Source organism: Plectropomus leopardus, chromosome 1 (genome assembly GCF_026936395.1).
Source record: "Plectropomus leopardus strain MGB_pleo_1.0 chromosome 1, ASM2693639v1, whole genome shotgun sequence".
In the NCBI taxonomy this organism is placed as follows: domain Eukaryota; kingdom Metazoa; phylum Chordata; class Actinopteri; order Perciformes; family Serranidae; genus Plectropomus; species Plectropomus leopardus.
Window position 1 is genome coordinate 37,648,104 of NC_142176.1, and position 27,271 is coordinate 37,675,374.

The 27,271-nt window shown below is 39.3% G+C and overlaps 1 protein-coding gene across 2 annotated transcripts in view; it reads left to right on the plus strand.

Annotated features, from left to right (window-relative positions):
• cdh8 (cadherin 8) overlaps positions 1–27,271 on the plus strand; it is a 125,949-nt gene that overhangs the window by 96,933 nt on the left and 1,745 nt on the right. For both annotated transcript variants that reach the window (XM_042486256.2, XM_088080959.1), the window contains exons 7-11: positions 2,905–3,152; positions 14,377–14,513; positions 18,138–18,259; positions 19,746–19,863; positions 25,484–25,735. In XM_042486256.2, coding sequence (XP_042342190.2) covers positions 2,905–3,152; positions 14,377–14,513; positions 18,138–18,259; positions 19,746–19,863; positions 25,484–25,735 — 877 coding nt within the window. The remainder of the gene's footprint in view (positions 1–2,904; positions 3,153–14,376; positions 14,514–18,137; positions 18,260–19,745; positions 19,864–25,483; positions 25,736–27,271) is intronic.

Sequence of the window (27,271 nt, forward strand, 5' to 3'; positions counted from 1 at the left end):
CAAGTAGAAAACAATTGCTTTTCATGGCACTATACTTGCTGGCAATGCAGTGATGACATGGTATAACATTTGTGTTTTGTGCACTACTTCAGCAACATCTTGGTACAAAAAACCCAACAATCACCATTGTCCTATTTTTGGCAGGAAATGCAATGTCTTGATAAAAAAAAAAAAATAAATAAAAAAATACTTTTTGCTTCACAATAAATGCTGGTTGAAACACAACAACATTGCTGTAAAACACCCATGTATGGTGGCTAAAATGCCCCTGTTGTTTATTGGTGTGGAACAGTAGTCTGCAGCTAAGCAGGTGTCTCACCTGGGTGTAACGCCATCAGTCATCCTTTCACCTTCAGATGACGATATCAGCTAATATACTGTCAAATTCTGAAATGCTTACATGATACATGTTAGACATACAAATGTAACATATCCATTGTATAGTAATGCACAATGCCAACATTCTTTCTGGCAACAGCAACAAGACAAGATGTAGCTTTTTATATGGCATTTGATGTATCTTACCTTGAGTTACCAGAGATGATGCAGCTTAGTTGCGAGGAGAGATTCCTTTTTTTTGTTGTTACAATTTCCAGTGTCTCATGCACAGTGATGTTTCCAATACAATAGCTAGTATTACAGTATTAAATTACAGTTAAGTGCCAGTTAGTGTCACCTCTGCTGGACACCAAACAGTTAAACCAACATTTGTACCAGTAAATGACTTGAAATAAAAAAATCATATTAAAACTTGGAACTTTCACCTCTCTCCATTTCCACATAATCATTTTGACTACCCAGCCACAGTCTCATACAGGCTCTTCCTCTCCACTGCCCTCTGAATTTAAGTGTAATCCATTGGCTCGAGGTCCAGCCACACTATGTACTTTCTCAGCACAGATGGCAGGATCAGAGAGAGAAAAGGAAGGAACGGACGGGGGGAGCTGAGTGTCAGGAGTGAGGAGGAGAGGAAGAACGGGAGGTTAATAATGAAAGTGTTCCAAATAGCTTCTGTGACCACAGAGGAGTGGGGCTTGGAGAGGCTTCAGGGGCTCTGTCTGTCTACCAGTGCCCTCAAGCCAGGAGTGTAAGAACGTGGAAGTCAAAGCCTTAGGTCGCTTCCCTGTGTCCCCACAGCGGCTGTCTCTGTCTCGCATCTGGACCCCCAGACACCCCTTCACCCACCTGCCCCCTCGAACCCCCAGAGCTCTCAGCAGTGGCCCTGTCTGACCTCAGGGACATTTCCTCTTGCTCTCTCCATCTTTTTTCGAACTGAATACATTTCCCGTTTTGTTCATCTCCCTCCTCTTAGTCCCTCTCCCTCCCCAAGCTGGCTCCTATCCCCTCAAGCGGCAAGGCCCAGTTTTGATTTCCCTATAAATCCTGGTTATGGAGCGCGGAAGTGACTTGATCCCATTATTCTTGTAGTATGAGAGCGACCAGAGGTGATTCCGAATGAAATTGTGACAGTCTGGGGTGTCCTCAGAGATGCTTAGAGACTAAAATTGTGGCTCTCCTCTCTCTTTTAAATATTAATGATGAGCCATCTGTAAAGGAAATACTGCAGAGCAATTGAAAATAGCGATTAAACAGATATGTCAGTCACACAATGACACGTCCTGTACCAAAATGTTTTTATTTCTCTTTGGGAAATTACACCTTTTGTTGATAGTCTTGAATGAGCACCTGCTCTCATTTATTTTATGTGAGCTGGTTGTGATAGCCGTATGAAAGCTCTAATAATCTGCTGTCACTGAAAGCATTAACAGGGAGATTTGTGTTCTTTCATGCCGATAAAGGTTGGAAAATATTTCCAGGCTGTGCAACTCAGAAATGTACAATTATTGTGCCTCTTTGATTTAAATCAAAATGATGATCAAATAAATTCTGTTTGCCGCGATAGACAGAACCCATAGACATTATCACAGTCACTCACAAACTCTATCTCTCCGGATTAAAGCTCCCTGTGTGTGTGTGTGTGTGCGTTCGTGCGTGTGCGTGCGTGCGTGTGCTTGTGTTTGTGTGTGTGTGATGGTTATGTTGTTAAAACGTCTTTTCAATGATTATGTTTACCTGATTCTTTAAGTAGAAAAACAAGACAATTGTTTACTGTCCAGATGCTCTCACAGTTCACTGCTCAGCGATGGGCTATCAGCATGCATTGCTGCCTGCCTCAGCATCTTTCAAAATATGACCAATGGTGGGCAACAAAGTTAGAAAGTTTTAATCTTGCACACAGGGGCTTTAAGTTGGAATTGTAATCAATTGCACATGAATGCAAATTTCTCACTATAGCATTTTTGTAAAGCTGCATCAAATACAGTATGGCCACAATGTTCAGATTAAGTAGAAAGCAATTTAATCTTAATATTGGTGAAAGAAATTCTCTGAAAAAAGTGGACATATGAACTCATCATTTAAATTAAAGGACATATGTGTATTTATTTTTTTTTTAGCAACATATACCTCAAGTATCAAAGTAAATTTAATCATTACACCACCATCATACTTGATACAAAAGCCTCCTCTGCTCATTTCTAATGTAAATCTGTGCTGAGCACAGAATCTTATGACACTCATTTCGGAGCATCAAAAATACGAACTTCCGGGTCACGCAGATCAGACAAATTAAATAATAAAATCAAATTTGGCCCGTGGCCTGTATTTCAACTTTCCTTTATTTGATCAAGATTAACAAATGGGATATTGAAAAACAAAGTAATTTTCATTTATTTGCTTTCATTTCAAAAAGCAAAAAACGGAAAACGACCCATTTTTAATTTATCATTTTTGAACTTAAGTAGAGTACTTGAGTAAATGTACCACAAGATTTAACATGTGTGATTTGGTAAAGCAGTATAATGAAGCAGTCCTTGACCACATCTCTCTTTGTCTCTCCTACAGTCAATAGACTACGAGAGCAAGCGAGCCTACACCCTGAAAGTTGAAGCCACCAACATCCGCTCTGAGCCCGGCAGTGGCGGGCCCTTCAAGGACACAGCTACAGTAAAGATTACGGTGGAAGACGCTGACGAACCCCCTGTTTTCTTCAAACCAGTGTACTTACTGGAAGTAAATGAGAATGCTCCCATCAACACGGTCATAGGCACGGTCACGGCCAGAGATCCAGATTCTACCGGAAGCCTTGTCAGGTGAGCCTTGTATGCTTTCAATGGATCAGAGTGATATGAAGACCCAACTTGAGAAAGAAAAAGCTCTTTAGTGTAACCTGAAGAAGTGAGGGAGACTACAGGTTAACTGTATAGTCTTTTCAGAATATAATGAGTTGTTTTAATAAAAGGGTTGATACTGAGGCATGGAATTAAATCTCTTCACTGTCTTAAACAGTAAGAAAGCAACCAAATGATTGCTCTCATTTCTACACGTACAAAAAAAGTCGATTATGAGTTGAAGGCAATACAACTTTAACTTTGAATGTGTATTCTCCTCTTGTGTGACTTATTCTTGGAAATACCACAAGGGCACCTTGAGGATAGGTTATACAGGCAATTTCTCTCCCTCCATCTTGGCATTTCATTAATTCTCCAGTGACTTGCTGACCGCATTCCCGCGACAACAGTCAACAGGTTGTGTGTAATTGCATGGGAGCAGAGAGGAGGCTGGGTTTCATAGATTGGCTGGGGCTACAGAGCAGGGTCCGTTCATTCTACTTTTTCTTTTTTCCCTTTTCTGGTGGCATCCTCATGTTTAGTGATGAGATTGCCAGAAGGAACTGAGCCCCGGGGTTGGATGATGTCCCTTCACTGATAAAGGAGAAGTATATTTCATGTCTATTGACATATTTTACTTCTCTCTGTCCTTATTTCGAATCACAGCACTCCTAGATTTGTTGAGCGAGTCTGTGCTTCTTAGAGGGAGACAGAGACCAGTTGATTGGATTGAAAAAATGTAAAAGTAAAAAAAAAAAAAACAAGAACTTAATTGAATCAATTCATCAGTTATCAAAATAGGTGCCATTTGACTAACTGATTAATCAACTCTGCTCCAAATGTACAAATAGTCTTTTGGTCTATATTTAGGTGAGGTACCAACAATGGAGAAACATACATGTACTAAGCTATTATTATTTAATATCATGGTTTTCTTTAGGTTGATAGTGCACAAAAGTCCAATCAATATATCATTAAATCTAAAGAAGCTGCATGCAGCATTTGGAGCACACGGCTCTCAACATGGGGGTGGCTGAGCCAGCTCGCAGCTAGTAGTGCTAAAAGCGCAAACAATGCTACAACAACAAAACTGCTGCAGAGCTATAAGAGTGAACCTGTGGAGGAATCGGAGGGTGGGTGTTATGCTTTGGTGCCGACGCCATCCGGCCATGTTATCAACAGTAACCATCATATGAGTACAGAGCCATAGTGATTAGCTGGCCAGTGGGCTGCACACATTGGGACTCTGATTCATTACCATGCGCCCTTTTTTTTTGTTGTATGTGTGTGTCCCTTTGTTTTAATATTGCTGTCTAAAATTGGATGATTTTGCAAGTCCATGACCACAGCATAGGTGGAACTTGTCACAAGTTCTTTTTTTCCTCAGCAGCGGTTTTCTGAGTTTGATTCACAGGGTGAATAACCAGTAATGGATAACCAGTCAGAGCTGATCAGAACAGATATTGTTGATGGATGAGAGGAGCAGCTACTGCAGAACTTTAAGAGCCATAGTGATGAACAATTAAGTTTTACTTTCACTGCTCTGTCTGTGCCCAGAATGCACTCTTAGTTTGCAGAGTGTTACACAATGTATAACCAAACTGTATATGTATTCCAATGATGCTCCTCATGAACGGTCCTGCTCTGATAATTAAAAATCAATACATGATGGCAATTGTTTTAATGGTGGAGGGCTGCCACGATAATTGAATCAGAGAAACCCTGAGAGGAGCTTGGATAAAAACACACACAGAGTGAGAATGACTTCAATCTTTGCTCACAATTCCATTACTCTACATGTCTTTTCATAGCAAATAGTGATTTGCTGCTTTATTAAGACTCTGGATGTTTTACACAGCTCTGGAAACATCTCAAAAAAACATACCTCTGAATCATTTGCAGTGGGCGTCTTTGAATGTCTTGTTTCATCCAGCCGACAGGCCAAAGCTTTAATATATTCAGTTTGGAGGGGAAAGCAGTAAATCCTCACACAGAGGTCGGAACCTGAAAATAGTTCAACATGTTTTTATTGAAAAATAACTGAAAGGATTAAACAGATGATCAACTAATTAATTAACTTATCATTTCAGCTCTAAATTAACACTACACAATATGCAAAACATCATATTGTAATTATTTTTAATAGAATAAATGCCCTAATGTCTCAGATACAAGAGTGATGCCTCTCTGTGGCACCACAATGGTCCATTTATAATGGTAGGTTGTGACACATTTTACCTTTTAAAAAGAAATTAATTATTTGTGCAGCCCCACTCTAAATGAATTGCTTTTTTCTACTTTTTAAGGTTTAGTAATAAAAAAAAAATGATGAAGGAAACATACATGGATAGGGCTATCATTGTAGATCAGGGTTTGTTTTTTATCTTAAGTGTGTAAAAGTCCAGCATTTTGCATTTAACAATTTCAAAATAGCTGTTTCTTTTAAATGTTGTGCAGTATTAATAATTCGGTTTGCCTTCTTTCTTGTTCGCCTCCTTCGATGCATCATTACTGAAAGACAAAGTGACTAAATAATAAATGAATGCCTGCAGAAGCCGCCCCCCTGCTGACATGATCTCTTCACAGGACTCTGTCCAGATATCAACATCCTGTCATGGCACTTAAATGTTTTGAGCATAATGTAGTACAAAGTCATAGGCTGCCATCTTGATGCACCAGGTCACCTGTCTTTGTGCAGATTTTTCACTTTATTTTCATTATTTATCCTGAGGTCATTCACTTACAGTATTCATTATGCTTATAATCACCAGTTTTACAGTTTGGTGGAGAAGTTGTTATTTTCACAGCTGACTGTTGCTCGGGGGCTTTGTGTGGCTGTCAGGCCCCACAAAGTTCCACTGCAGTCAGACAAGCAGAATAGAGCCTTTTTTTAAAAGAACTGTTGGATTTTTTAATACCACTCATTCTCAAACTTTCCATTTTATTCTCCAAGAGAAAGAAGAGGAAGTTATAAGTGGCTAATAGAATGCTGCATTAATCATCTGCCAACTCCTGTAAAGCCACTGATCAGCGGGGGGAAATAGCTGCTCAAATATTACACACACAACCAGACATTTTCTTGCCAGTTTGCATTTTGTCACAACAAATTGTTTTGCCTCAACATGTGATTTTCTTTCAACACTGTACTACATTTTTAACCTCCCTGTAAATGTTCAAGATGAGCATGATCTATCACAGATGTCAAGTGTTTTCTTTGTGGGGGATAAGATGAAACAAGCTATTGTTATGGAGGGCTTAATACGACGTTTCAGACGTTGATTTTACATTTGTATTAGCCTGTAACTCCGAGCTTCAGGCTGGTAAAATGATTACAGTCTGCAAGATTTTAATCCTTGCAGATATACTGACTAACAGAAGGCTGCAGCCTCAATAATGCCTCTTACATGATCAGAAGGATCTAAATAATTGAAAATATGGACAAAGCCTCACTAGAAAATAAGCCAAATAATTAGACTGTGAAAGTTTGTTTGTTTGTTTGCAGTACGTACAGGGGCTAAAATTAACAAATATTTTCACTGTAATGGTTATTCTTGACTGAGCAGTTGGTGATTTGGTCTATGAAACATTAGAAAACTGTGAAAAAAAAATCAAGGTGGCATTTTCAATTGCCTTGTTTTGTCTGACCAGCATTATAGAGCTCAATATATTCAGTCTACTATGATATGAAATAGAGAAAAGCAGTAGATCCTTACCCTAGAGAAAGGGGAACTAGATTGTTTCTGATTAAGAAATTATATATATTGTAAATAAAGTATCAAAATAGCTGTCTATTATTTTTCAGGTGATCAACAAATATAGTTTTTTTTTTGTATTTTATTAGTAACAAGGGGATTACATCTGTTATTTTGGAAAAATCTCATTTCTTTGGCTCTAAAAAGTGTTTATTTTATTTTAATAACCATAAAACTCCAGGAGGTGTATTAAGATGTGTCCAGAAAACAGGTGTGAAACTAAGAATTCTTGTGAAAACATCTGTGAATGTGTTATATCTTGTTGTTCTTTACACAAATCACCCGTAAATTATACTTATTAGCCTAAAACAGGCTTGCCCACAGAGATGCCTGGGCCCCTGAAAAGGTCGAGAGCTTTTTTGTTTTTTTTTTTTGTTTAAAAAATAAACTAAAATCATACAAAGAGATTGAACTCCTACAATTTTCAGTAGAGATGGTTTTACCCTTAAGAATGGACCTCCCATTCACTCTTTGTGAAAAGAAAAAAGCTTTCGTCATCATAATGGCTTCATAGCACTACATTACCTGCAGTGTAAAAGCAAGCGGAACGAATGATGAAACTATCACAATGCCTCTGCACTCTGCTCATACAAAAGTACCTTGTATCAAAAACTATATAATGTACATAATTCACTTAGGGAGAATAAAGAAATATTAAATAAATAGTTCATGTTTCTACATTGAAAAATCGTTTGGATCAGCATGTTTTGTATTACTATTATTTCTTTTAATATTTTGATTGTGTTTTTATTAATTGATCTGATGAAAAAAAACATTCGTTTTTTGTTGTTTTTTTTAAAGTCAATTTTTATATTTTTATCAGTTACAATGGTTTATTGACTTGTGTAACCTTTTAGCTTAAATTGTACAGATTTTAGGGATATAAGGCCTACTCCAAAAATTACTTGTTACTTAAATTTAGGCTGAACATCATCATTGCCTCCCCCCACCACCAGCCCAAACATCAGGGGCCCCAGAAAGCTTATTGGTGGCCCTGGCCTACAAATATACTCTTTAACTTTCTGTTTGAAAAGTTGGGTGGAGAAGGAGCGCTCTAAAAGAAAGCTGTAAGGCGGAGGAGTGGCGGCAGTAATAGCAGCATGAGTGCGGACTTTCTCTTGACCATCGTCTGAATGAGCCGAATTGCTCTCTGTCTCAATCACCCCTCCAGCTGGACCAGACTAAACCAGTCTGAGTCTAAACCACTCGGGGCGAGTGCTCTGGTGGGCTGCCATGTCCTCTGCACTCAGGAGACAAACAACCCCTTAGCTGTACTTAATGCATCCAACCAACAACATTTCAGGTGCACTCCATGAAACACTCCCTCAGTATTGCTTCTCTCTGGAGCCTGTGCTCTGTTGTTTTCTACCTGACTGATCACAAATAAAAAGCAATGTGACATCTGGCAGTCACTGTTGCTGTCTGACATGAACCGCTATTTCATAGAATAGCTGTGATTGTATTTTACTCCAAAATATTGATACTGCGAAAAGCATCACAAAATGATTTTAAACATGTTTGGTTAACATTTTTGTTTTCATGCTCCTTTTTTTCTTTTGTCGTTGGGGGGGGAAATTGTAATGGAATTCTGTCAAGCTTGTTTCTTACTGCAGGCTTCTTTATGTTGTTTTAGCACAGCTGACAGCTAACATTCTGCATATGGTAATACAAGCAGTCATGTAAACTAGATGGTTTTGAAATGAAGGGAAATTTCATGTCAGGAAGGCCTATTTTGTACAACTTTTGATATTTTGTTATTTATGATTTACTTTCAACTCTTACAGAAAATCACCTTCCCGGGGAAAGGGCCAACCTGAATAAAATGTCGAGTTAAAACACAACCGGTCAGCATTCAGGGGATGGCAAAAAATTAGTTCTACATCTGTGGTCCTCCCTGTGGAATTACTGACCTAATAACAAGCAAGAATGTCACAGAGGCATTTTGTTCTCTGCAGAAAAAAAAAACAAAAAAACATTTGTTCTCGATCTTTTCACCTCTCTCTTCCCCCTCCAACTTGTACAGGCACTCAGTCACTCACACACATTCACACTCTAACAGAGCAGAGCAGCACCTACTGTGCACACATACAGAGGTGTGAATACGCACTAACAACCTCAAACACTTAAGCAGAAACCTTTCCATGGTGCTTAACCTTTAGGCCACCAATTTCGTGACAATGCAAAACGTGTAGAAATACCATCTAGCCTGACAATACAATGGCATAGTAAATATTGTATAGTTTGTCTATCATTTAGCTTATAACATATACTGTTTCTTAATATGAGAATACATGTTGGCTGTGTCGGTCCTTCAGAGAGCAATGGCGAGTTCATTTCTGTGCCATAAGTATTTAAAAGAAAATTAAAAAAGAAAAAAATACATTAGCCCTCATACAATTTTAATTTAGAATTCATAAGCATTAAAACACACTACGAATCAATGAAATATACTAGTATTCCCAACACATGCATGCTTGGTCTGGTATGAGCAGTAGTTTATGGTGTCTAATGTTGGCTAATAATTGCGAATTTTAGATAGAAATTGCTGTAACTGGCATTACGGAGTCAATTACCTGCTTCATAACTCTTGTCTTCTCATGCTACTGTTTAACATTTTCTCATGCAATGGTTTGTATATAATCTTACAAAAAGTTATGTCCAAGATTTGTATATCTATGGGAGCAATGCCCCTACTAGTTAGGTTAGCTTTAGAAAATGAATCATGGCTGGGCGCCATTTCGTTACCCACTTAAAGTAACGTGTAAGTGTGATATGACTTTATGTACAAACATAACTTAAAATAACGCAACATTGACTTTTGGTTTCACACAACATGACGACACAACATTTCACAGTTATAAACATAACTTAGAATAATTTTTGGTTTCACTTGGGAGACAAACAGCAGTTTCCTGGGTCAAAGTCCTTTGACCCATCCATCCAGTTTGTCGCTCTTTACACTACATCACCTGGCTTGACAACCTACAGCACATAGGTCACATGATCAAAGCCTCCTGGCTCACGATTATGTGGGTTATAAACAAATTATAGTGCATTATTTCTCATAGGAACAGTACATACAAACAGCGAATAAAAACAGCCTCTAAGGTTAAACAAAGCTTTTACTGTTGCCATGTTATTGTCACTTGTGGCCATATAAGCTGATATTAATCAAGAGTAACAAAGTTTAAGGGAATTTTAGGTACACTGTTTCTTAAAAAAAACAAAAAAAAAAAAAACAATATTTGTTTGTTTTTTGTCAGGCCTAAACCGGTTACTTACATCAAAGTTACTCCAGCAGTTTAGTTGCATTTTCATAAAGACTCACAAGGAAACATACTTTCATGCTTGACTTTTATTCTTTAGTATGGTCAAGAGTTTTGGAAACAATGGCTACCACATTATCCAAAATACAACTTGATTTTTCATTTGACTCCATTAACCATTTAACTCAAGAGAGACTCAAGAGAGCTCCCCTCCAAAGCCACAGATGACAATATGCCGTTACTGTTACTATATCTGTTTTTCCATGCTGACTAGCGCTCGTGATGCGTGTAAATCTGTGGAGTGCCCCTTAAATTTGGCAGACCCTTTTGCATATATTTACAGTCCAATTTGATGCTAAATGCACAAGTAATTGCACTAGTGGACGAAACAAGAAGCCTTGGTGTCTCTGATTGACATGAATCTATAGAACTGGAGGTCACAGGGAATTTCTTGGTTCACTGTTTTTCTGTCAGATTTAATCAGTGTCAGTTTGCACCTCATTGGGACACAGAGCCCATCCCACAGCAACGTGATCAATGCTCGAGGTTTGATGGTGGCAGATGTTGTGGAATGCCGCAGTGAGAATGTTGTGTTCCCACCCCAGTTCATTATACGCCCCAACTGAGGTTTCAAAATCAGTAACATATATTTGCTTCAGTATTTTTGCTCTTAATTCTTACATTAAATTTGAGGCAATTAAGACTATTTTATAATAATGGAGATGTTTGTTGCTGCATGTTACTGATGTAGCACAATTTCAGTTTAACCATTATTGTAAATTTAGTTTATGAAGGCTTTTACACCAGTGTCTGCTGAATCTTTCCTAGAGTAAAACCTTCAGCCCACATTATGTGATGGAAAAGAAAAATCGGCCAGCAGTTTGCATGAGCAATAATAGCCACCGTGGCTTAAGAGGCAAAAGATTGCCACCCACAGAAACTCAAGCAGAGACCTTGTCCCGGCCACACTGTTTGATTGGCAGGCGATCTGTGACAAACATAGCGCCGAGACACCACATCAATGCACCAGAGGACCATAAATTAAAAGGTAAAAAAAATAAAACATCATGATCTCACTGATTACAGCTTATGGTTATCTCTTCTCATGCACCAAACAGCTTCTGTCACACAGATGCATTCTTATGAGCACATTATGTTTGTTTTATACTGAGGTTGAGTATATTTCGATGTCTGTTGCGTCATTTGCAGGAACACTTTACCACTTTCTAATATTCGGCACAAACGCCGCAATGTTTAACTGTCAGACCGAGGTCAGCCCCCAACGGTGTTTAAAAGGCCTGTGAAAAGTGAAACGACACGCGCAGAGGTACACGCGCGCACACACTTGCTCATCACACTCAGGAAAACCGCGCACGTACGACTCCGGATATCATTTTTTATTTGCTTTTAATTCTTTTCACATCACGTTGTCAGTTTGAGTGACAGGTGGCAGAACATTTCAGGGTCTGTCTCCCCGCTTCCACGTGAGGCTGTCAGAGTTTGACTGGGATCCACTCAGTCTGCAGGAGAGAGGCTGCTCCCAGGTGGTTTGCTGCTGTCTGCCTGTCTTGAAAGTGCTCTGCGTCTGCAGGGCAAGAGAGAAAGAGAGGGGTGGGGTGAGGGGGTGTAGAGGGGGGTCCTCATGGACCTCTCCCAGCCCGGCGTCTAGAGGATTTTACACCATTTCATCTCAAAAATGGAAATGTCACGGCTCGGTACATCTCCCCAACAATTGGAATCTGGGCCAGCGGTTTATTTATTTCATTTCCTATCATTCTTGTATAAGCAGCACCCTCCTTCATATAAATTGTTGTTATTGTGACTTTGTCTTTCTCTGGTGCTCTTTCTCTATTTCTCTCCATCTCTTTCTCTTCTCTCTCTCATAAAAAACACTGTAGGGTTCCTGCCAACAGGTCTACACTGATAGGGATGAGCAGCTCCACTGTGAGATGCAACAAGACCCAGGGTTAGGAAGGAAGGGAGGCAGGGTGAGCAGGGCGCCTGGTGGCCGACGGATGCTTGTGTGTGGAAGGGGGGCCTGCAAAGAATTGGATAGGGGGATTGGATTAGGAAAAGCTAGAGACCCAGCTGGATGGAAAAGAAATACTTTCTGACTATTGAGTGAGTAAGAGAGGGGTAGAGATTGTGAGATGTGAGAGTGGGACAGAGTGAGAGAGAAAAGGAGGCAGTTTGTCCTGGAGGTACGTGAAGTACATGGTGTAATTAGCTCACGTGAATCATCGCGGCATAGTGTTTTTAGGTGAGTAGGATGTTTATGACAGTCACACATAATGGCAAATGAAAGTGTGAAACCAAAGATGACCCATAATGACAGATTCTTTTTTAGTTCGTTTTGTGTGGGCTTGTCCCAAGAATTGGCGCAGCGGAAGGAGCGATTTCACAGCTTCAAGCGGCATCGGAAAAATTCTCTTTTATGTGCATTCCAATTTCATACCCACTGCTGGAGTTTTTTCGTTTTTTTTTTTTTTTTTTTATCTTCTCTGAGGAGTTTCATGTCTTGCCACTGTATTCTCTAAACTGTACTACTCTAAAAAAAAGTCAGTGTGTCAAAGGCAGGGTCACAGCGAAATAGAATCACAAAAAAGAAGTGCTTTACAAATATATCCTGAATCAGTGTTTCATTAAATTTGTGCTGTTTTATTGACAAGGACTCCAATGTGGCTAGTGGCTTAAAAAAGCAAACAAAATCATTTAGATCAGACAAGGTCACACATAACAGGCCGGTCACTGGTTCATCTCCATTACATCCATTATCTCCTCCCACAGCCCTCTCTGTTGTTGGAGCTCATGTGTGACACAATGCTGTCCTAACTCATTAATGCAAAGCCTTTGGGGGCCATTGAGTGTTGACAGATCGCAAATAGGGTTAACAACAGCCTATCTCTTACCCTGACATAACATGTACTAATGGTCTTTTTTTTTTTGCTGAGGGGAGGTGTCACCGCGATCAGGGGGAGGGCTTTTTGGACCTTATTCAGCGTAAATGTCACCTGCTGCTCATGTGAAGGCTGTAATTAGTCCTAAAGTTATATCCACACTGATATGTTTTTGTTTTCTATTTAAATTTATTGAAAGGATAGCCCCTTGAGATGTATCATCTCGTTTTCGAGGGGGTTCTTTTAAAATGAACTATTGTTACATTTAGCTTGGTGTCCACACTTCTCTGGTGTTTTGAAAGCCCTGCAATGGAGACATTAGAAAATGTTGTCTTGTCATAGTTTGAAAACCCAGACGTTGTATTTTTGATATGGAAAACAAAAAGAGAGACTTTTTGAAAATGTTAATGCAGACACCCACATTTGCTTCCCTGTTGTTCTATCAGTCCGGGCATGTCAAGCCAGAATATTATACAGTCCCTCCAGGATTTCACAGGCTGGATTTGGGATTGTTTGTGTCATATATTGCCTGATTTTACAGCAGCTTTAATCAAAAAGTTGCAATGCATGTTGATGTTTAGGGGTGATTATTTTTATTTTATTTCATTTTATTGCAATGAAGTGAAAATTGCAAAAAAATGTGATTCTATCTTGGATTCAACATTGAGGAAGGGGGCACATATGACACAGGAGGGTTGTGGGGTCCTCAGCAAGAAACTTCAAGAATGATTTTTTTATGCTGTTTTTTGCCATGTTTGTGTCAGTTAATAGTTTACACCATTCGCGAGTTGGCTGCTAATTTTCATTATGTCAGCTGTATTTTCTTTTGGCAAGTTTCCACTTTTTGTTGTGGTGAAATTGATGTTCTTCAATACTATTTTAAAATGCCCATTTTCTCGTGCCGGAAATTGTATGATAATCATATGATTTCTCCAAGAGCAGTGATTAAGAAATGGTCGTGCAATTCTTTTAGTGATGACACAGGTCAGCTGCCATGCAGATCTGAGTACATTTTAAATGTCTTGTGGACCAATCAGATTAGTGGGAACTACTTGTATATTGGAGATTAATTCTGGAATGCTGCTAAAATACCGTTAGTCATATTAGTGTGGATGTGGTTTTAGATAATTATTGATGCCTTGCTGTTTTTACTGTGCATTCATCTACAGGTGTTTCTTCATGGATAAGGCAATGTTAGCCACAACACCCAAGGGATTGCAAAAGATGCTGTTTTGAGAACTTGCGAACTAGAGTTCTGTCTCAAATTTCTGATGATTGATTGTCTTTGTAGGTACTTCATCGATCGGCACACGGACCTGGAGAGGCAGTTCAACATCAACGTGGATGATGGGAAGATCACACTGGCCAAACCGCTGGACCGGGAGACGGACATGTGGCACAACATCACAGTAACCGCCACAGAAGTCAGTAAGTAACCTCTCCTGACTCTTCTCTCACCCTCCTGTGAGCACTGTTCCCTCGTGAATCATAATGTCCGATTTTTGAAAATCAACATGCTATTAGACATTCATTGGCATGCAGGTTTTAAAACCTGAGAAGTGCAGGGAGACACGCACAATATCTCTGTCTCCAGAGCCACTTCATGCGTTGTCTCAGTCAAAGGAGTCAGTGACCTGCTATGCACAATCCACTGTTGAACAGTATAGCGCTTTGTAAACCGGCACTTTTAATCGCTCCCCAAGTATGGCACAAACAATTAGCATTTGAATCCACAGAGGCATTAAATACGTTAATTTGCTGAGTTTTGATTGAATTAAACAGCTCAGTAGTCAATTTGGGGAAGTGCAAGAACATTAAGACGTATCAAATAAACAGTTTTAAAGACATGCTCCAGAGTGGATTGCTCCAACGCCAGCATCCATTACAGATTAAAGAACATCTGCGAACCGCAAAACTCACTGACTACGTAGAAAATCTTGCCGGCAGAGCTACAAACAGCTCAAACCATATGTAAGGCTTTATTTGCATACAGATTGTTTCAGGGGGGCTGTATGTTGTGATAAAGCTTAATGTACCCCTTAAAGCTATTGGAATAGAAATTTACACAGCTTGTAACTTTTTTTCTTGTCCTCTTCCGCTCTATCTCCCTCTCCTTCCCTCCCTGTCTCATCCTCTATCTGTCCCTTTCTTCCCTTAATCAAAGGAAACACACATTAATTGTCAGAATAAATGAAAGCCCAAATGCTGTCATAATGTTTTGGACGTGCAGCACAGACAAATCCCACCATCGTAGCAGCCCGTTGGAGGAATTGAATGTGTCTCATTTGATAAGCCGGTTGCCTTGTCATTTCTTGCACCCATACATTTAAAGCGTGTGTTCATGCCTCTTGGCAAAGTAACTGTGGCTCGAGATAGTGGCATCTCCGAGAACACCTAATAGGAATTTGCCAAAATAAATATGGCAGTTTTGCTATTCTTCACGGATGGGAGGGAAGCCGGTGTCTTCTCTGGCGTGAAGAGGAATAGATGTGTTCCCAGTTCTATCCCGATGCCATTTGCCACCCAAACGGAGGCGCGTTCTGCCGCCTCGCACCAGTTGACATCTGACTAATCAGACTCTATTCCCTGTCTGCTGCTGGGGTAAAGTCACTTTTCTAGGGGGGTCTGTCTCCATCTCTCTCCCTCTGCCCTAATCCATCTATCACTGTCTATCAGACTGTCAATTTCCACTCTCCTCACCGCTTACCTCTTTTTTAACTCATATCCTGGCTCGTCTGGTGGACTTGATTTTCTGGGGCATCCTGTTCACTGCTCTCGATTTCATTAAAAAGTTATTACAATAAAGACGGAAAAGACAAGTACCATTTAAAGGTGTAGCGTGTAATTCTGGAGAAAGTACATAGTACAACAGATGGAAGACTCAAATGCAAGACTTGACACAAAAACAGGTAAAGAGACGTTTACTAGACAGGCAGAGTTCCAAGGAATTGGTCCATAAACAAGGAGAGGTATCCAAAAACACTAAACTGAAGACTTCAAAAATACAGAGCAAGATCAAATAGCAAAGAAGTTTTACTTGGAGAAATACTGAAATGTAAGACACAAAGGACTAAGATGAACTAACAAGAACATGGAGCACATATACTAAATACCTACATGGAGTACATTGTGGGAAAGACACAAGGGCTGGGAGTGAAGAAATCTGAACAAGAAGTTACTATAAAAAAAAACAAAAAAGGAATGATAGCGTATTACAAGAAACAGGAAAAAAAAAACAAACAACTTAATACACAGGCAGGGACATTGATTGTTGAGGGTTAATCCTCGGTTGCCAAATACTGATGCTTTGGATTGGCAGTGTGGTTAAAACCCAGTTCAGACCAAAGATTGACTACGAGGCAAGACGATACATGTAGCATACTGCATGTATCATGCATCCAGCATGGGCTGGTCGACAATGTTCTGAAAACCTGCTAGTTTACACCAGAGTGTAATGGTGAAACGGTGAAAACACAAAATAGCCTGAACTTCAGATGGACTGTAGATATAAAAAATGTACCACAATAATTTTATGTAACCAGTGCTAATGAGTATGTGCATGTGTGTGTGTGTATGTGACATGATATCATACAGCGAGCAGTAGCAGCGACCCACCATCTGACACCAGATACTGTGAGGACGGAGGGCTGTTGTCAGAGAATTTGCAGCAAGCAAACATGCTGTCATGAAGCTTTGACAGACTTGAGTTCATCGCAGCAACTTTTTTCTGCATCATTCTAAAATGGTTTCGTCTCATCATAGTCTTTGGTCTGATATGGGCTTTAGACATCCGAGTAAGTCAGTATTTGATGACCTTGAAATGAGACTCAACAATCAGCTATCTTTCTGCAGGATTGCGGAAAAAGTGGGATTATGTACATTTTTAAAGAAGAAATTCCAAAAATCCTTTCACAAAATTTAACTCATAGGCAATAAAATACATCCGAGCTCAGTTGGTAACATTCAGGATTGCTACTACAGCTTTGTATGATGTGACCAGTAGCTTGTGGTAGTCAGCTAATGTTAGGTAGATAGATGCTTTCTCTCTTTATGGCATTAATAAGTACATTTGCTGACTTTATGACTTTTTTTCTGCTCATGCTCCTGCTACATTTTAACATGTCATGAATAAACATGATGATGTACTGGAAGCATTTAGTTCAAGAGAATTTTATGAAATTAGGATTAGGGTTATCTTGTAATTACAATGGCCGCCATTCAGCAAAAGTTACATAGTCTCAATTTAAAACTAGTTTTAAACCAAAGATGTTAACAGTCAACACTTACCAGATTATTATGATTTAGGGCCATTTTTAATAAAAGGAAAAATACAATTATTTTTTGCTTGCCATTGGCTAAAATGAGTGGTAGGAGCAAGATTCATGGTCCCAAATAAATAAATGACTCAATAGCATATAAAATAAAAACACAGCAGTGTCATTGGCCGCAGTGACACAGTCCTCTCGAGGCAATATTAATACATCATTGCTTTAAAAGTTGGCATTTGCAATGCTGATTAATAAATACAACAGTTTACAGGGACTCTCGAAAGGGACTGTCAATTACCAGCGATGAATAATTCCAATCAAAATCTAATCTAATTAAATTGCCTTTTATTGTCTTTTTAGACTTCAGTTACCAATGACTCATTAATATGCATGTTTTAACCCTCATGTTTTAAACATTACAGTGTACAGGGGATTTTCAAAAGCACTTTGGATGAGATTTTTTTTTTCTCCCCCTTTTCAGTTGCCTGGAATCTTCTTTGCGCCAACGATACTGGCTGAAATTTAGATTGATGTGGCTTATCATGTGTCCTCCCATCAGCTCAGGAAATGAAGGGAGAAATAAAGATGGAAAATAAAGGAAATTAAAACTAGGTCACAGGATTTACCTGGGATTCCATGTTTAACCTTGTTTGTTTTTTTTTGTTTTCTATTATGCTCATTGTCTTTTCATATTTATATATTTATATCCTGTCTTTTCCCTTCTGTGATTTCATCCCCCCCCTCTCTCTCTTTACCCCCTCTCTATCTGTCTATCAATCTATAGGAAACCACAGTCAGATATCAAGGGCGATTGTGGCTATCCGAGTAATGGACATTAACGACAATGCCCCTGAATTTGCCACGGAATACGAGGCCTTTCTGTGTGAAAATGGAAAACCTGGACAGGTAAGGAAAGAAGTGGCTCATTCTTCAAATCCGTGATCTATCTCCCTCTCTCTCCCTTTCTCTCTGTCTCTCACTCCTCCCCTGTAATGATTGGCCACTGTGAATTATAGCCTATTTATTTCACTGGGAAACTACAGAGGTGGGAGCGCCGTCCCTTTCTCCCTACGACAGTCCTCCCTGGACACAGTGTGCGTGGTGCAAAGGGAAAATGAAAGCAGTCAGGATTGATCAGACCAGATCATAATTCAAGACTGTCTTTCATGTCCTCCTCCAGATGGCACAATACTTCCCCCAGCCAAAAATTCTGGACAAGTACTTAGCATTCTCCTCCTCATCAATCGACCTCATTCAGGAGGACCTGTGTATGTACAATAGAGAGCTTTATTGAAAAGAGTGGAAGTGGGGGAAAAAAGGGTCCTGCAGGGCCTGAATTCTAATTTCCAATCAATCATAAAGACGTACAGCACGATAAGACCTATGATGACAGATTAACAGATAGAGCCAGGAGCCTGAAAGTGTGCCAGACTCGACAGGACCTCATTGATAATAATCACAAACTCCGGGAATGAATAGGGCATATATTTCATCAGGTGTGATCCAGCCAGTATTAGACTGAGGCAATCTGCGGAGGCAAAAAAAAAAAAAAACAGAGTAATGAATAGGCTGGCACTCTCATGACTTTGAGCCCTCCTCTGTTTATCTTCACTCAGTATGTTTACGTGGTGTTAGAAAAAGTCAAATTATTGCATTAGTCTGGCTTAAACTGAACTCAAAATACATATAAACACATTAGTCCCACCGAAATCCGTCAACATTTTAGAAGTCGGACTAACAAACCTAAACAATGCGATTTGGTGTCAAATGACTTTTTTTATGTATACACCTCAACTGGACCTGAAGGGGCCTAGGCATTCTGCGCATGATCCATAGCTCCTGCACCAGGTTTTGACCTGTAAGTCGAACAGCATAAATTTGTAGGCCCTTGGGCCCTTTGCTACATGTGACATGCAGCAAAGGGCCAAGGCTGGAATAAAACCTGCAGCCACTGCAGCGACGACACAGCCTCCGTAAATAGGGGGTCCGGTCCAACCACTGAGCCACCAGGCACCCCTAAGGGTCCAGTGTTTTCTCTTGTTTGTGTTTTGTCTTTGCTTTTTCTACAACTACCCATTTGCCTTCATCCCCTAATCCTAACCACTCATGACTTTGTCGTTTAAACCTAACTATTCATGCCAGTGTGGATACTAAATTGTAATATTTAGATATGGAAGTCCACTGACAAAGCTGCAATATATGACGACTTCGGTTTGTTGGCATATAACTACCTACCATGGTGGAGTCAGACATACTTCCATCAATACATTGATTCTCTCCTGATGCTTGCATACTGGGACAAGGACAGTAGTCTAATAACATGACCTAATTAAGCTATAAGTGCAGCTTGACTAAACTGTGCATGTAAACGTACTGTCTGTTTTCAACACAGGTGATCCAGACCGTTAGTGCAGTGGACAAAGACGACCCAATCCAGGGTCACTACTTTGACTACCGTCTAGTCCCGGAGATGCTCAACAACCCCAATTTCACCATCAAAAACAACCAAGGTGAGTAAGAAATGAAAAGAAAAGAAAAGAAAAGAAAAGAAACTCCTCTGTGGCAGAATAACTGAAGCTTCTGTAAATTTCTCCAACGGCTTTCCAGTCTAATCTCTAACCCGTGGCGTGTTAGCCGTACTCGAGATAAAATCTGGTGGATCAGTGTAGCTCACAATTAGCAGATGTGAAATTGTCTGGACACCAGCTTCTTTTTACTCCCCAGTGCGTTTTGAGGGAAACTAAATGAATGGGATCCAAATGGCTTTTCCTCGTACTCTTGCAGCTCAATGTAGGGTGACTTCCTAGGAGCTGCTGCAGCGTGGCAGATGGTACTAAATTTATTTGCTAAATACTCTGATTGGTTTATTTGCTGTGTTTTTTTTTCTTCTCCCATTCCTCTTCTCTTGCCTCTCCTACATGACTGGTTCTGAACAGGCTGTGTTCATGATGACATTGTGTAATGTTTTCAGCTCAGGGCAAATAATCTTCATATGGTACTAGCCTTCTGTTTCAACACAGAGGCTGCAGGCTATCTTACTGCAAGCTCTCTCTGACAGAGGAACGAGTATAAAAATCAGGTCATCAAAATGACTAGCCAGTTTTGGAGAATCATAAAAACCTTTTTTTTTCTTTTGAAACAGGTACATTAGCAGGCAGGAGCATGAGATGCCAGTATAATAATCACAGGTGATGCAAAAATAGTTTTGACTTAGTATATTTATACCTCTTTTGACACGTTGAGCAATAACTGAAGGAGTAAAATCATATTTCCTTGTTACACTTGTGCAAAAATGCTGTGAGAAATTGGAAAGTCAGAAATGAAGGGCTGTTGAACAGGCACAGACTGCTGCAAAAATACTCAGTCTAAACCGCGGATCAACCTCAAAGTGCATAAAACATGCAGGTTCCTGAACCCTGCCCTTTTGTTAAGAAGAGATTTAATAGTTTCTTAAGATGATGTAAGAGATAAAACCGCCACTAGAAATCTTTCACCACCATAAGCATAGCTCAAATGACAAAAAACAGCATGCATTTTTCTTGCTCGACTGCAGTAAATACTATGTGTTATGGCTCGGCTCTATATGTTACATATTGCACCAACCACTTGTCTGTGGCATTGCTAATTCCAAACAGAGAAAAGAAGCCCATTGCGCCACATCCCCCAGCACTTCAGTGACTATTTCTATCTGAATCGGCAGCTGTGGGAGACACTTGAGTGAAGAGCGTCAGGCTCCTGTGAGCCTCTGTGTGCTGCTTTTGTTTGCGATGATGAGTCTAATTGTAGGGATTGCACAGTGAAGAGGTTAGGGGCTGCCCACGCTGAGAAAGATGGCGAAGGTTCTGACCAGCTGTATACAAGATATCGAGCACTCTGACAACTCCGTGTTCAGCAGGCGGAGTTGCAACAGAGCAGAGCATCTCATTCTCAGTAATTGAGACAACATACATTCAGCATGCTGCCAAGAATGGAATTCTGCTGAGAGAAACTGTTTTTGACTCTTTTAATTTGTAGTTAAGGTATTACAGTCATCTTCTTCCAAATGTTAAATCCATTGCTCAATTCAGTACTCTCAGGGGTTTTGCAGTTACAACTTGGTCGGGTATGACCAGTGCCTTGTAGTGGCTGTGTTAGCAAACTTTTGATGGATATTGCTTTGAAACTGAATCAGTTCAGTGCCTTTATGACTCATCTCTACTGATGCTAATGTTACACCATGTTTTAGCCTTTAGCATTATCCTATAATTGTTGCTTGTGACTACAGTGGCTGTTGTTCAGTCAAAGTTGAGGCGTTAATCTCATATGCGCTCTTAAAAACCAGTTTCTCTGCACAATGAAATGCTTTTTCTGCCTTTATCTCTTAGTCCCATTATAACAATGTAACACAAAGAATAATAAATTAAGAAAAATTACAAGAGTATGAGTGAATAATGAGATAGTTTGATGATGTTGAAATTCAGTATTTTAATAACACCGTAGGTCTTTATGTAAAGGCCCAACTAGGAGCAAGAGTTGAAAATTAGCTTTACAGTCTTTGTGCAATTCATCAGTGTTATACTCTGTATTGGAACTATGTTATAATATTGTATCGTACCTATTAAAGTTAAATCCAAAAGATTCAAGGATCTCACACGAGATATAAAAGAGAACAATAAAAAATGCAAAGAAGACTCAATTTTAAAGTCCAACTGAAATACAGCTGTCTACATAGACAGATTTTTTTTGTCATTTAGCCGATCAAATTATTACATTTACATCTTCTGACAGTAAGATAAGGCTGTATGCATTATTGTTCAACAGTTAGTCAACCACGCCTGGAACAAAACACAAAAAGAGGCACTGACACAGAAAACCTTTAGCTAATGTCTCCTTCTCCTCTCACAGTCATGGAGACGTGTCTTGTGTTTCACCTCAGCTTGCTGATCGGACTACCAAACAAACATCCATCAAGGGAAAAGTGCTTGCTAATGATTGCTGATTTTGCAGGCTTATTAGCTTGTGAGCCAAAGCACACTGAACAGGGTAAAAACCAACCTGTAAAATGTCAGCATCTGTCAGTTTAGCTGTTAATCCTTGTCGTCTTTTTCCTTTAACCAGTGCAGTGCTCGTTCAAAACATGCCTGTTGTTGCCTGTCCCGTGGTACTGCTGCTGTCTCAAGAACCGCTCATACAGCCTAAATGCTTGGCATTGCTTTTCATTGAATCCTGAGCTATACACCTGCATGGCAGATTTAAATAGTCTGAGTTGCAAAGGCATTGTGTCGCTGCTGTCAGCTGTCCACTCACGCTCTTTGACTCCAGGAAAGTAAAGAAGAGTTTGGTTGTGAAATTAGTACCTAGCTGGCACCAGACGTCAATATGACTTCAGAAGTACCTTGAACTCTTACATCTGACACACATAATTAAATTTTGCTTGGAATGAAGATTTGGTTGACAAAATATTAAATGTCTTAAGACATTAGAATTTCATGTTGTATGGACGTTAACAAAGATTAATATAATATATACGATTTTGCAGACAGGTTTTGTCCTTCGTATTTTATAACTAAACGTTGTTCTACATGAACGTGTTGATGTCCACATTTTATCAAATTGGACACTGCATATCCTTGGGTCCCCAGCAATACACATGCCAAGTGTAAAGTGGATTGGATGAAGGGTTCATGAGATTTGTGAACAACATACTTTAATACAGACAAATAGTTCTTGCTTTATACTGCAGTTAGATAACAGTGCCAACACAACAGTGTTCTTTGCTTGTAAGCTACTTTTTCAAGTGGAGGTTTGTTTTGATTTTGTTGCTGCCTCTGCTAGGTCTGTTGTCAGTCACCCTGCCCATCCACTAAGAGGGAGGCTAAAGAAGCATTTCTGTTGTGCTTTTCAAAACATAGTTTTTCCCCTTTAGCAGTTCATTGAAAAAAGTAATCTAAAAATCATTTTCACAATGTTTTTTGAATGCAAAGAAAAAGGTGATGATTATGATTTCAATTGGACTTTGATTAAGCTACTCTCTAAATACTGTATACCCATTAGTGTGTTCTACACTCTAAATACTGTATACCCATTAGTGTGTTCTCTTGGTTTAATCAAATGTATTATGAATATGCAATAAGGGATACGTTTTTTTCATGTCTGTGTTGCACTCACATACATTATGCACCATTTATATATTAAATCACATACACACAATAACATTGCACATATTAACAGACACGTCATACATGTGGGCAGGAGAGGAGCGAAACAGTCACGTTAACAAAAGTGAACATTTCTGTCTAGACAAAATTGAATCTAGCAACTTTTTCTCTTTTTCTTCTTTCAAAGTCTTTGGTATAATTCAACTGTTAAGTATTTACGGGGACAGTTCATATAGTATGTTTCATGTAGGAACTATTTTATTTCTACAAAACAACACCTGCCAGCCATATCACCGCACAGGAGGAAGCAGACATCTATCCATTAATGGTGGGTCAGCTCAGTGGTGATAGGAGAGGTAGCAGAAGCTGCATGCTTCCTTCTGCGAGGTGTTACGGTTGGTGGATGCAGAAAATAGTTCCTATATGAAACTGCTCACAACATGGTCTGTGGATTATCTTGAGTAACCTGATTTCTGGAAAGACTCATTTCTGTTAAGTTTTTCAAATGTACCGTAGGTTTTTTTTTTTCTTTTTTTGGCGAGTTGAGCACCACAAACCAAGTACCATGTGGTTCCATTATATTCCAGATAAGCAGACATCTCTATGACCAATATCTCCAACACAAAAAAACTAAATTGATACACAGCACTATGGGTGAGAGTAAAAATATGCATTTAGATTTTGGTGAACTGTCTCTTTAAGTCCTTCTGATTTGGCACTCATGAGCGTGCTGTGTGTAGCTGAGAGACTTCAGAAGTGCAGAAAGTTTTAAGACTGTTGGTGTGACTTCTGCTGTCACTGCTGTCATTCGGAACCACCCACATATTAAGTTATTTATAGCAAGGAATTAATTTAAATGAGCTTTTGCTTTGGTTAATGTCATGATTAATATTTCAATGTAAACAGTGTTTTGTTTTTTTTTATCAGCATTCATTAGTATGTGGATTACACATTTTTAATATGCCCTAATATATAAAAGATAATAAAAAAGGAGCATTCTTTCCAGCGAGTTCAGTCTGTTTGAAGGTTATCTGCACAGCTGCCTTTCTTTTTGAGTAGCTGGCTTTTTCTGCAGAGAGACTGATGGGCAGGAAATATTTAATTCTATTTTTACCATCAATTGTTGCCAAGAAAATGAAAATGACCTGTATACGAGGACAAGCCCTGCTGATTTACTACAGCACAGTAGATTCTTGCATACTCACTATGCACTGCTGAATGATCCAAATGAAGTGGGATACGTTGGTGCTCACAAAGCAGAGCGTACCACTTTGTGGCAGCACTCATAAGAAAATAAATCTGAGCATATGTTCACATCAATTACAGATTGTGCAAAGCAAATAATTCTATCATGAAGCATTCCATCTTTTGATTAAGTTTGCTCTGTCAATGCGGATGCTTCAATGTGGCCTCATCTCTCTTTGGCGTACGTATCACCAGATCTATTTTCCCTCCCTCTTCAGTGCACCCTCAAGCAGAGAGGCAAAGGTTAGACTATCAGAAATCTTGTACATTTTCCATAAGATCAGCAGGAGTAGATCCTTATGGGAATGCAAGTGTTTGATAATGTGAGCAGGGTAAGGAGAGCCAGCTAATGAGCAGACAGCTTCACAGAAGTGTCATCAAAGAGCAGCTGGCACCTTTCTAGGTCGACATGTGCCATCTTCTAAGTCAGTGTCGCCTGCCGTGGTCCCTTCATTTCTTTGGCTTTCAAAGGGGGACAGCAAACTCATGCTCGCCTTCCTTCAGAATTCCCAAATTGGACTGTCAAGAAAAAGGAAGACGGCTGAAATCCATCTACGGCGTTGGAATGTGAAAGTGCTAGAGAGCCTTGTGACGACTGATGTGAAATTAGTTTACCCTCATGCTGCACTGATCTTCACACGATTTAATAATAGAACTTCAGTGTGTTGCTACCATGAATAATTATGGGTTTCCACACATCCTTGTAAAAAGAATAAAAATCATCTCTGGCTTTACCTCTCTCTGACAGACAATTCAATCAGTGTCCTGGCCAAGCACGATACCTTCCGGCGACAGAAACAGGAGATGTACTTCCTGCCAATCATTGTGACGGACAATGGGAATCCACCAATGAGCAGCACCAACACCTTGACAATCCGAGTCTGTGGGTGCAGTAAGGACGGCATTGTCCAGTCCTGCAATGTTGAGGCCTACGTCTTACCGATCGGCCTTAGTATGGGAGCTCTCATTGCCATCCTGGCCTGCATTATACTTCTATTAGGTGAGGTGTTTCTTTTTTTGCATTGTGATATTGTCACAATTTGATTACCTGTCCACAGGTCTAAGGTTTTATTTGATAATATGATGTGTAAAAACAACTGCTGTATTTGTTGTTGCTTAAATGGGTTACTCAGATGACCTATCATTTGAAACTTGCGCTCCTTGCTGTTCCATTGATGCCAATCAATTCAAGATACAACCGCCGCAGTTAAAAAAAATGCCCCTGCCGGACAAATAACAAACACTTATTACTCACCTACAAAGCATTATTATTATAGCCAAGAAGAATGATGCTTATACAGTTCTCAAACACTTTCAAAGGTCCAGACAATCTAAATCAAGCAAAATATTTAGTCCAAGCCAGGACTGTCAAAATAAGGTGTTAATAATGGTTAATTAATCACAGAAAAAATAACGCGTAAAAAATAAAATAACGATGATTAATTGCATTAGGAGATGCGCTTTGACCTGGCATCTCACTGAAGGCCACAGTGGCTTTGTAACTTGAATTTTTGTATCATCAGAGTACTTCAAGCCTGAAATATCACCTCAAAGCAAAGCATTTAGCAGTGAACCCGGAGGTCCGAGCTAATACAGCCTCTTATGCTAGTGCTAGCAGCCAGACCTCCCTGCTTTTCTCTCAAAATAAAAGTCTTCTGACAATGTATCTGTTGACAGAACTCCATCGGTTTTTGACATAAGACATTTTATTTTTAAATATTTGCAGGACAGTTTTGTTGACAGTGCAGGGTCTGTACGACTTTATAAATGAGTCGACGTGCTAAAAAATGTGACTTACTTTCTTTTAAAATACTTTCACGGCACAAATTGATGTATGCAATTAATTTAGATAAATTCATCCGAGCATGACAATTACAATTATTTTTTTAATTGCTTGACAGCCCTAGTCCAAACACATTTTTATATCCATAAATGTCCACAAACATCAATTTCATTGTTTCAAACATGTTTCATATTACTCTATAAATTTTCCATAACTCTTTCCATTTGCATGTACATATGTTTACTCCTCAATATCAAAATGGTGGCTTAACTAAAGATCTTTTGATTAACACCACACCTGAGCCAATTAGAGCTTCCATGCCCAGCCATAGCCTGCAATAGCTAATAAGGACCTGTGTTTACTTCCTAGGTCCAGTGTCACTTCCCAAGTTACACAGCCAATGAATAGTTGTGACCCAATGGCTTATGGGTTAATGACACTCTCAAACTTATTTCTGGCACCACAGGCTGTTATAAATGTACAAAAATGATTAAAAAAACAAAACAAAACTGTCTCCTGTTGTTTTAAGGGGAAAAACAGTCTTTCTTATCAACGCAGTATTTTCTAATATACAGAAAGCTCCTTAATAGACATTTATGTTTTTGTTAACACCCCCCAGTCTTAGTGATCTGCAGCATTCTTTTTTTTTTTAATAAAATATTCAGACAAAAATAATATAAAGAAACTTTTATTTCTGTGTGATGACATTTATGTATTCACTGAAACAGTGATTCTGGCTCTTTGGAAAAAAAA